Source organism: Vanessa cardui, chromosome 3, assembly GCF_905220365.1.
Source record: "Vanessa cardui chromosome 3, ilVanCard2.1, whole genome shotgun sequence".
NCBI classification, from domain to species: Eukaryota; Metazoa; Arthropoda; class Insecta; order Lepidoptera; family Nymphalidae; genus Vanessa; species Vanessa cardui.
This window is the reverse complement of record NC_061125.1, coordinates 9799082-9811635: the sequence shown is the minus strand read 5'-3', so window position 1 is coordinate 9811635 and position 12554 is coordinate 9799082. Positions and strand designations below refer to the sequence as shown.

At 31.8% G+C, this 12554-nt stretch overlaps 2 protein-coding genes across 2 annotated transcripts in view; one reads left to right on the top strand and one right to left on the bottom strand.

The window, feature by feature from the left end:
• Window positions 1-8642, top strand: part of LOC124543939 (sine oculis-binding protein homolog) — a 33216-nt gene extending 24574 nt beyond the window's left edge. Inside the window, exons 2-4 of the mRNA XM_047122269.1 lie at window positions 1842-1971; window positions 6439-6620; window positions 7166-8642. Of these exons, the coding sequence (XP_046978225.1) occupies window positions 1842-1971; window positions 6439-6620; window positions 7166-8437 (1584 nt within the window). The 3' untranslated portion in view covers window positions 8438-8642. The remainder of the gene's footprint in view (window positions 1-1841; window positions 1972-6438; window positions 6621-7165) is intronic.
• A 1773-nt stretch (window positions 8643-10415) lies between these two features.
• Window positions 10416-12440, bottom strand: LOC124543431 (guanine nucleotide-binding protein subunit beta-like protein 1). Its single transcript, XM_047121659.1, has 2 exons — window positions 12164-12440; window positions 10416-11801 (listed from the first exon to the last, which is right to left on the bottom strand). Exons 1-2 carry the CDS (start codon window positions 12311-12313, stop codon window positions 10980-10982), a joined length of 972 nt encoding a protein of 323 aa, XP_046977615.1. The 5' UTR covers window positions 12314-12440; the 3' UTR covers window positions 10416-10979.
• Between the last annotated feature and the right edge of the window lie 114 nt (window positions 12441-12554).

The window sequence follows — 12554 nt, the reverse complement described above, 5'->3', positions numbered from 1 at the left end:
AAGAAATAAAAGCCATTGATATAAGAACTTAATTGAATCGAAAAACTATTTAGAAGTAGTTTACACTTGTATAATAAATGTTTACACGTATCAAAACTTAAAAACAAATAAAATATTTCAATACTATAAGTATCGATTTTCTTAACAATTTTAATTTTTAATGTACCTATGTTTTTTACCTTACCTCTTAAAGTTAGATTAAATTTAAATTTAAAGAACAAAATATCTGTAACGTGATTATAACGTATCGCGTTAATATAACACAGTAATGTTGCAAATATGATATATGTTACTGTAGTGTCATCAAAAGAGTCTAAGTAACGGGAGCCCAATTACGCGTTGGACATCGTTTCAAAGGTAACCTTCTCGTTGGCCGACGTCACTAACGCCTTGTATTAATTAAATATCGCTCGCATGTCAAAGCAAAGGATAATGAACGTCCTTTAAGACGTGTTACAAGAACATGTTGTATATTATGATCTATTTCGTAACGTTATATTGTTATTCAATTATTTTAAATCGATTTAAATTCGATATGTGTCTTAGTAGATGCGGTGCTAGTTACTATTAATGTTATATAAATTATACTAAAAAGATATATTTAGTCTCAATCGCAAAACGGTGTAAGGACCGCATCGTGATGTGATATTCGCAGGTTTACATCTGGACCCCTACAGCTATTTTCATACCTGTCATTTTATAAATTAAAACATACTTCAACCGACACGTTATAAATGATTCTAACTAGAAAAGCGGAAGAAAATAAGATAAAAAAAATATTTTAAGAAAATTATAATAAAATAATATTCGTCATATCTTGTATGAAAATTAGTATTATAAATATCAGAGTAAGATTTAGTTTACTAATCTATCTACTAACTATAGTACTAGACTATATTAATAGTCCAGTGGATGTAAAAGTATTGCTACAATTTTCTTATTAGACTGATTAAAAGAAAGAAGAATATTAGAATTGACTTAGTAATATTCCTACTTTCCCTTCCAGTTAAGCTTAATCCTTGTTTTAGTAGTGACTACCTCAATAGATCAAGGGGTCAAGCTCGAACCTTTGACTTCCTCGTCCCCAGGCTAGCTCATATACCATTAACTTATTAAAGCTTATGTTTAGGGTTGAAAACGATAACGAATAATCTCGTACTGCCAGATATATAGAAATTGTGCACAACATTGGCAAACGCAACACGTAACTAATCACTTTGTTTTTAAGCAATAACACTACTTTTGAAAACGTTATATCTTTTTATAGTGACACAGATATTTCTTGAATTACGTCCCGTTGTTTGGAACGAATCTTATATATGTTTTTGAGAATTTATTAACTTGATCACCGGCAATAAAATACAACGATAAAGAGGTCATCTGCGACCGTTCATTTTAAACAAATCTCGTTGTTTAAGAATATATAAAATGAGATTTTTATTTTTGGTATTGCCGTAGCGAAAGCTGTGAGTTGTGACGCGATTGTTTTGAAATATAAAAGAATATTATTTGCATAGCGCTTTGCTGGCTTTCACTGCTTCTATTTAGTATGAATATGACTGCGATTGTAGACTGTAGAGCCTAAAAATAACTAATATCTGGTCAGATATTTTGTTTATAAGAAGTTACAATTTACTTTGTACACTTTTCTGATATCGCTGTAGAATTATTGTATTATTCTTTCGAAAATTTTCGGGGTTTTATTTTATTTTTATATCTCTGACTCAGAATGAGATCCAAGTTAGTTAACCTCTGGTTATAGGCATAACGACTATATCATCTAGCACTGTAGTTTTGTGATATAAATTGTCTATGATTCACCAGTATATTTAACGTTACAGGAGTTCGCTGAAACAGCAATGAACGAGTTATTGGGCTGGTACGGTTACGAAAGACTTGAACTTCGGAGATGGGCAGCGTCGAGAGCGCGAGACACGGGTAGTCCAGAACAAACGGAACAAAAAAATAAAGGTATTTCAAAGACAATTAAGAAGGTATACCATCATTACATAGTATAAAACAAAGTCACATTTTCGGTCCCTATATCCCTTCGTATGCTTGAATCTTTAAAACTACGCATCCGATTTTATTGCGGTTTTTTTTTAAAGATAGAGTTATTTAAGAAGGAGGTTTTAGTTCAAGTAAAGAAACATTTATAATTTTAGAAATTTCTAAAGTGATGTGATATCATTTGAAGTTACAACCGCGCGAAGTCGCGACGGGTTGCTAGACTAGTATAAAGGGCCTCTCCTCAAGATATATAACTGATTCTATCACGCCAATCTAAAATGAATTCGTAATATATTCGCAGCTACTGTTAGAAATTACTATGAATTTAATTTATTTTTAAATCACAAATTAAAACTGTATGTAGTTTATAGTAACAGTGCTTTAGTCGTATACAAAAAAGAACCATCATAAATAATATTTATTGTTATTTAGAAAGATCTAAATATCTATTATGAGGTATTGTGAAACTTGACATGTTAAAATGTGTAATTAAAAATCTTGCAAATGAATTTTAAACAGTTTCATCCAGCTGATCAGTATAATTTATAAACACTGAATAGTTTTCGTACGAGTGATATACAATTTAGTACACACAGTGTAATTTAATTTGTTCATATGTTTTTAAAATGATTTTCGTTGCGCTTGCAACTTATAAATTTATTATATAAAAAAGTTACAAATATTGTTCATCATACTATCACATTTCTAGTAAGTGATCCATCCAATATCCATATCCACTTACTTTGCTAGTTAATAGTAGTACAGTAAATTCTAAGAATGCTTCCCCGTCGGCAGCTTTCATTCTCCGAAGCATGATTCCGAAAGCACCCCGTTGCATTTTTACCGGGAAAAAAAGGCGCCAAATTGTATGCCACGCGGGGTACTACAGATAATAATCTTATCTTATACTTTCTATCATTTAATGAATTTGTTCTTAGAACTCTGGTTATTACACTCATGTGTTTTATTATTTGTATAAAAACAGTGTCGATTGAGAATGCAACGTTTCTATATGTCACATTTGAGTGAAACGCTTCTGATGCATAAAGTAAATGAAACTTTACACGTGCACAGTATTTTTAATATCTATTACATAGAAAATTAATTGTTAACAACCTAACGTAAATATTGTAATTTCTTGTCAAAAAGGATATTAACTATCTTAGACGTCAGATGTGAAGTTAATAAGAAAAATAAAAGACTATCTGCTTTTGTCTTTTGATTATACCAAGACGTTTATTCGTGATCATGTATTTCAATATATATTGTTATATTACGAAAACATTATTTATGAATTTGATACTTCAAAGCGGGTTTACTATTCCTAATGAACGCTCGCGAAATTGTTCGCATATCGTGTACCAAATACCACATTATATAAGATATTTCGTACGAACAAATGTGGATCTTTGCGGTTAAAGCGCGATGATTAACAACGTGTAGGGTTACCTTTATAATGTTACATAGGATACAGATAAGAAAGATATTATGTTACGGTGTGTTTTTGAAATTCGAAATGAGAAGGCGTTTGTTAACTTGAATGATAAAGTGAGGTATCAAAATTATTACGAATATTTAACTCTACTATCTCTGCCTTTGTTGTTAAACAGAAGACGGTAACATTTCTACTAGTGGATTAAGTTATAATATGTAATAACGATCAAATAATTTATTTATTTCATCTTTTAAAAATGCACAAAGTTATAGTTAAAAATCGTTCTTTATATAAACTGATAACGCGTTGAAAGAAGTACACGAATTTTTGATAATCAGAATAGAAGCAATGAATGTTCGTTGTTTTATATCAAGTATGTCATGTTGCTTAATATTGTTGATATTAATTATACAATGCGTCTTAGCAAAATTAAATTTATTATTTTCAAAACCATTTCGCTATGGGAAAAATGTAGTATTTTATTTTACTTAAAAGTATACTTTGCTCTTTTGAATATCATGTCAAAGAATTATAGATAATTAAAAGTGATTGTATGGCGTCAGTGAATTATTTACGTAGAATTAGAATTATTATTTGAAATAAATGAATGTTGCTTTAAATTAAAAAAAGTAAAAAGTATCGAAAATATATTTTTTATGTATCTATAGTAATAATTCAAATGAAATAATAACGAGAGAAAGGCTCAAGTATCTCTAACAAATCCGATCTGTGATCGTTAGCCCGCAACAGGATATTATGAGGCCCATAACGAGATATCAATGTTTTTATTTTAGTAAACGAGCTCTAGTAATGAATGACTGCTTATCATGTTACCGAAACGAGTGCGGAAAAAAAATTTAAACTACATCGACTATTCAAATTAATGTTAAATTTTCAGAATTGATGTATCTCAAATTAATGTTTTATAAAATCATAACATAATATCAAAAGCACGCATCGGTTTCGTTAATTATAGTAATAGAATGAAAAAAAATTAAAATGCTTTATCAACTTTTTTTAATATATGAACAGTTTTTTAAAACATAAGAATTGACAACATTAAATGCGTAAATATATATATTCAAATATGAACTAAGTTACTGTATAAATCTTGACCGCGTGGAATTTCCCCGTTGAATCGCAATTCCGATCCTCTGGGCAAAAAACGAACCAGCCCTCCTGTCACCAGTGGAGGCAATGAGGCGAGGTGTTATATATATATATATCGAGATTTTATCAACTTGATTTTTAATCCTAAAATTCTATATGATCAAATTAATTTGTCTTAAAAATGATGATACTGTAATTATTGTTCAATAGTAAATACTTCATGGAATATTTTGTGATAGGGCTTTGTCTTAGCCCACTTGATAACACTTGAGCTAACAGTGTGAAAGGCACAAGAGACAAAACGTCTTAGTACCGAAGGTTAGTGCAGTATTGGCGATGTTAATAGTGGTTAAAAATTTTACGGTCCCTAATGTCGATGGGGTCATTTCATTGCCCATGTTGACCATGTCGAGCACTTACCAACCCATGGTCCAAATACCTATTCGCCTTACTATATGATACATATTAAACCAGGCCATAAATTCATTCTACAGGATTAGCTTTAATTGGTTTTAAATCATTAATTATTTTAAAATCGGATAAAAGGCATCCTGATCATTGATTAGAATAACTTTAATTAAATATTCAAATTGTATGAAGTTTACTTTTAAGAAAAAAAAAATATTAATGCAAACCAAGAAATCTAATTATAATATTATGCTTTTATAATAAGATTGATATGTTTTATTAATCATTTTAAAAAAATACGAATGTATTTTTTTATAACATTTGGTAAATCAGGATTTCACTATGTGTTTCAAAATTAGACCGTATGCAAATTAAATATGTAGCTAAATTTTTTTAGTGTGCTTTTGGTAATATCGAGATTTATATAAATAAGACTTGTAAAATGTTATTATTATTATTACAACAACAGCCTGTAAATTCCCACTGCTGGGCTAAAGGCCTCCTCTTCCTTTAAGGAGAAGGTTTGGAACATATTCCACCACGCTGTTCCAATGCGGGTTGGTGGAATACACATGTGGCACAATTTCTATGAAATTTGTCACATGCAAGTTTCCTCACGATGTTTTCCTTCACTGCTGAGCACGAGGTGAATTGTAAAGACAAATTAAGCACATGAATCAGCGGTGCTTGGCTGGGATTGAACCCGCAATCATCGGTTAAGATGCACGCGTTCTAACCACTGGGCCATCTCGACTCTTTATTACACCACCGATAAATTGGAGTTCAGATTTTATTTTTAACAAAACCTACATACATACTATTATTTATTATATTACAAGACCATTTCAGCGGTATGGGTTTCGTATTCATTAGCGTTCACAAATTTAATTAAACAAATATATACTAGGTATTGTACGTTACAACCTACCTACATTATAAAACGTAGAAGATAAAGATTATTATAATTGGTTTAACGAAGTAAATGGTTTAAATGAAGTAAAGTTATGTTACAATTTAATCGGTTTTAATTATATTCAAATTAAGTACATATTCTGACTGCAAATAAATTACAGTTTTCAGATACTTATAAAAATCTGGTTTTTGTAATAATTAAGAAAAATATTTAGTAACATTTAAGTTATACGCCATAATAGACAAAGTGAAATAGTCAAAGGTTTTACGTTGAATAAATACATATGTACATGCCTAGTTAAAAATGCTTTAGGACTTACGTAGGATGATAGGTAGGAAGTAGGTAAAAATATCTGAAATCTATTATTTGACTAATATTCAAATATCGTCATGACGAGCCTTACCGATATCAATTATTGAAATTCATATTAAATATATTATTTGTAATAATTACTATACAGTAACGACACATGCCATGCAGATTTAAACGATTGAATTTAATAGTAACCGGCTAAATAAAATAAATAATAGTAATTTAACAGTTTCGATATTCCGTTCCACAGCCGAGGAGTGTTCCTGGTGCAACAAGAACATAACAAGCGACAGTGGTGCGCTGCAGCAAGCTGGAGCGGCATTCTGTTCAGAGCTGTGCTTCAGTCAGTCCCGACGCGCTAACTTCAAGCGCGCCAAGACCTGTGACTGGTGTCGACACGTACGGCACACAGTCGCATATGTGGATTTTCAGGTGAGAAACATAATTGTGAGTGAATTTCGACATTGAAATTATGGAATTATTGAAAAGAGTATTCACACCTCAGTCCTCATGCTTGGTTTAACCGTATGCAATCATAAAAAGTACAAGATGCCTGCTTAAAAATGAGCCTTGTGTCACCAAACTACGTAGCGTGGCGTAAATTACTCTTCTTTATCAGATTTTCTTATATTACCCATGTCCAATTTTGTATTTGTGTGTAATTTATTATTCAAATGTATGTTTTATTAATACAATTAAAAATAATCAAATAAAATGATAACAATTATTATAAAGAAGTTGCGTAGTAGTGTTGTTTGAAGGTTTGAAGGGGGAATGGGCCAGTGTAACAGCATATTCGTCGGTCGTTATTAACTTAATGAAAATAACGAACAAACACGGCTTTCAGGAGTTATTTGTTGGGATTATTATTTGATTGCAAAAATAAATATGACTGTTGTAAACGTCCTAAATCGATCTTATTTAAATTTATAAAATGTGTTTACAAAAATCTGATTTATTTTTTGATATTGTTCCAGGATGGTGCCACACAGCTCCAATTTTGCTCGGACAAATGTCTCAATCAATATAAAATGCACATCTTTTGCCGAGAGACGCAAGCGCACCTAGATCTCAATCCGCACTTGGTAAACGCTTCGTCATCATCAAACCTCATTACGCCAGAGCTTTGGCTTAAGAATTGCAAAAGTAGATCGGTATCACCAGCGTCCGAACGCTCAGGATCTCCAACTACTGAGAAAAAAATTAACGAAAAGGATCTATCATCTAACCAAAGAAAATCTCCGCTTCCATTAATAACTATTGCGCCACCAGCTAAATTAATGAATAAGCCACCCGAAGAGAGATGTATTCAAAAGTCACCCGAAGGGAAAAAGGACTCGAGAACAAAGATGAATTTACGAAAGCGAAGGACATCGAAATGTTCGGCTACGGTAACATCACAAACACTTCGACAGCAAAACTCAACACCGAAGGCACAGGATATGAGAATGTGCAGTCCATCTATAGACGGATCCTCGCCAGCTTCATCAGTCACAGTCAGTAACAGTGCGATACATTCTCCGCCGAATACGATGAACCAACAGATACCACCCCCATTCCCCAACCCAATGTTCGGTATGCCGCCGCCCGTTTTCGTGGATAACAATAATGGACATATAAATGAGCACCGGCATCCAATGTTTGTTCCAAGACTAGGGTTTATTCCACCGCCTCCAGGAATGATGCATCAAGAGAGGCCAAGACTTTTCCCTCCTATGAATTTCCCACAACCCATAGGTCAAGCTCCACCAGTCACAGTACTCGTACCCTACCCCGTGATATTACCAATACCTCTACCAATACCGATTCCAATACCATTGTCAACATTTATCCAAGCGCATCGATCTAGCAAAGTCAAAACAGAAGTGAATACTGATGACGTAGAGGGACCTCTTGATTTTACTATGAATGGAGATAAGAAAAAAAATGAAAATGTTTGCAGGATAGATAACGATGTTGAATTAAACACAGAAGCACCAGATAAAACCAGTGAATGTGATCCAAATAAAGAGATAAATGAAAGAATAGACAGTGATAAGTCGTCCAACGAAACGGCTGACGTCAGTAACCCAGAACAAACGTTACCAAAGTTTAAAATAACGCGATTAGGCAATAAAATGGCCAAAATCGTAACAAAGACAAGAGAACCCTCAGAATCGTCAAGACCTTTAAGGAAACGACGGAGGCTTGTCGAGGCAACTGATGACGATTCACTTATTCCTAAAACAAGGAAAATTGTACAAGTGTAAATGTTATTAATACCATTAAATTCTATATAATAATGTAATCTTCATTCATACATATCACAAAGCATTATAATTCGAACAGAGTTCATTATTCTTTCAATTTGCTAGTCCTAGATGTAAGATCTTATTCATTTAACTAAATGTCTCATTAACTTAATTAGCGAGCACTGTAAATGTGATATTAGTAACATTATTCAATGTCAAATAAACACAATTATAAGTAAGAAAGCTTAATTTTATTACCTCCTGCTGAATGAACTTCAATTTTTAAATTACAAATGTTATAACATACCTAATATAAATTTAAATTGAAGACATAAAATTGTCCAGTAGTTAAAGATAATACATGAGAATTATATAATCAAAGACAGGCAAGCAGAACTAAATTTTTATGTGCCTGATTGAGATTAATAATATACCTCGCTTACGGCGGTGAAAGAATATACCATATCATATCTAAATATGACTCATATGAATATCTCTCACATGTACCTACTGACAAACCCGCATTGGAACAGTCCAAAAGCTTTAAGCTTCTCATCAAGAATAGAAGAAGCCTTATTCGAACAGTTTGATATATTGACAAGCTGCTGTACTTTAAATGTTTACTTTAGTCATATTAACATATGACTAAAGTAAACGTAAAATGTTATAACTAATCAGTTGTACATGCACTGAATATGCGAATATCCCTACAATTCTGTAGAATACTTCAACGCGTAACATCACGCTAATGTTCATTAAAATATCGAAATAATATATATTAAGTTTAATTGAGGCGTATTAGTTATTCTCTGCCATTTATTGTTACAGAACTAATTTAGTAACTAGGCTACTTTGGTTGTTTTGAATTGGGAATAAAATAGTAATAAAAATAATAATAAAATCAGTACAAAACAATTATAATTTTTAGAGATTTTTAAGGCAACACTGCTGTAAGTACCGTCAGCAGTGCTGTGAAATAGTATATGAAGAAATTTTATGAATCACGTTTTCGTTTCGTTTGCCTACTGTATTTGGATTACATGTACCACAGATTACAACATAGGTAAGTAACGTCAACGTCACATTGTTCAAGTAGCGTTTTCGCGCGCTATTTAAATATAGAAATTTAATTTGATAGTTTTCGGCAAAAAAGTACTAGATAACGTTTAAAGAATTTAAAAAAAAAAACAACCTTTACCTTAACCTCCACTAAATAACGTAAAATGGATTTTATATAATTTAGTAGAAAAGTAATCAAATACATTATACAGAGGATTCATCGAAATCTACATTTTGATCAATAAAAATCACACGAAAGTTGGAATATTTTTCTAAATTAGTTTATTATGATAGCACGATGGCAGCGCACCGCGCTATTTCCATCGGCGTAGTATGTAACGTATTCTGAAAATGCGAGAAAAAAAATCATGTAACTAGGCACCTGAGAAAATAAATTTACGCACATACATGATTCATTTATTTGACTCAAATAAACACAACTGTTCTATGATAGAAATTATTTTCCTATTACTCACACTAAATGTAAACCAAACTAACAAAAAGTTTACATTGCATTTTTATGATATGATAGGTCTTTATTTAATCTATATAAATATAATAATACTGGAGCACCAAAATAATATTTGTAAAAAAATAATAAAGTCACGCTGCAATGTCCAAATACTGTCGTGTCTAGTACCGCGTACATGCCGCCACTTCATCGTCACGTCCGATGCCTCCCAGGAACGACTTAATATTACAAAAGCTGCATAATCAAGAATTATGAAGTTATAGTAAAACCTTTGTACTGAACAATAACTTTTTTATTAAATTCAAACACTCACAAACTCGCAGGTACACTTCTTTAAGAGAATTATTAAAATACATGAAAACCAAACTGTACAGATTTTTTTTTTATTATGACGATTTGATGATTTAGGAATAAGATTTGAAGAATTAATAAAGGGCATTTAAAATAATAAAATAAAAAAGAAACTTTAATTTCATAGGCTTTAATGTCTCTGAAAACATTGCTATAAATCATTAACGTAATAGTCATTTCTATATCATTTAACAAATTCTCTTAGCATCTAACAGCTTGGCCACTTTTAAGATTATTTCCCATTTTATTTGTACAAAAGAGATCCAATTGGCTTTGTTATATGCACTATAATTGTTACAACAAATTAATTAAAGCATTTCATATTTAATTATTATAACAATTGAATTGAAGGCAATATAGGCAATAATAATTCAATTTTAAACAATACTGTAAAATTTATGAAGATGACAAAACAAGTTTTTATCTTGCAAATAATATAATATTTGCTGATGGAAAATATCAAACAATTTGTAGCAATGTTTTTAACTATGGAATTAAAATAAATGCAAAATAAGTTGTTTTCAAATTATTTGATATTTATCGAGCATCAGAAAATTTAGGCAAATTTTTTTTATAAATGTTGATTGAATAATTTAGCTTCACATATAATTTTGAAGCTAAGAAATATAGATGTCAATGTTATGATTTCTTCGAGAACTGTTTAAATATAGTGAAAAATTACTTTTTATTATTATTGTATAAGTCCCAGAGGGTTATTGCTCCGTCAAGGCCCCCGGCTGCCATGATGTTTGCATTCCAAAATGATACTTTTTGAGTGGAGTACACAACATCTTGCACAGCTTGCCTGTGTTCTGTAAGTACCACCAATTGCCTCAAAGAGAACCAGGAGAATATACGGATGTGTCCATCCCAGCCACCAGATGCAAAAACTCTACCATCATTTCTTGTACAAACTTTATTTATTCCAGGGTTTTTGATATTTACATCCAATTTATGGGCCAAGCTCAAGTCTTTTCTTCCTATACTAAATATTTGTATCACATCTGATGCATTGCCGATCATGCCTCTTTGTTGTTCAAGATGGAAATCCACTGACATCGGACATTCTTTAGTTTGCAATTTACTGATGCATTGACTAGTGTTGAGATCCCATAGCAGGAGCCATCCTGCTTCATAGCCCACCAGAAGGAGAGGCCTGTCATTCGGAAATTCAATATACTTTAAACACATTGGATCGCCAAGTTTAGGAGAATCATTTTCTGGCACCAAACTATTAATCTTTTCACCAGAAAAATTGTAAATGTGTATTTTGGATTCCCTATCAGGTACAAAGAGTGTTTCGAGTTTTGTGTTGGCATCAAAACGACAAAATCCAGGATAGTCATTGTCTATGGTATGTTGTTCTTTATAGCCGCTATTAGTAAGAGTAAAAATTTTGTATATTCCACCTTTTTCTTGGGTGATTAGTTGGCTGTTTGTATGAATGAGATGAAGAATGGGAGCTTGACCAACTTTGATTTTTTGCTGGACCCGGTTTGTCTAAAATATAAAAACTAAATTAATAACACTTTCGAAATAACTCATAAATTAATGTTTCAAATTTTTATGTATAGTGAGACCTGCCACGAAAATATGCTGATATAGACAAATCAATGTTGATAAATTGCTACCGAATTTTACTCAAAACAAGAAATGTTTTCATCTTCATACATATTTTGCAACATATGATAAAATTCTTTGTTTGCGTACGAGCAAATTTGATCTACTATTTTTCTAGGTCACAAAATGAGGGTAGTAAACAAAGAAAGGCGCAATAGATTGAAGCCGTATACATCAGTTCCAATCTTCAACGCAGTTCAAAATAAAGAAGGCATTATTATACTAAGAATATTTGATCTCACCTGAAGGTTGTATGCATAAACATATCCATTTTTCGACCCGGCTAGTAACCTCTCCAGTCCCCCCGGTAAAAAGCTAAATGCCAGACAATATACTGGCGAATTATCGACATTTCTGATTGTATAAACCGGGTCAGGTGGTAGCAAAGCCATTTCTGGTCAAGCTCGAACCAAAATATGTAATCGGAATAGAAAAATAAAATATTAATCAAATTAATCAAGCCATCAGAAACTGAACCACAACTACGCACAACACAAAACTGACACAAAAACAAGAAAGTTTACATATATACGTCACTAACATATGGATACGTTCACGAAACATCTTAGTATCATTTTTTTATCTACGATTTAAAGTGTACTATATCTAAAGAAATATTAAAAAACAACTTAG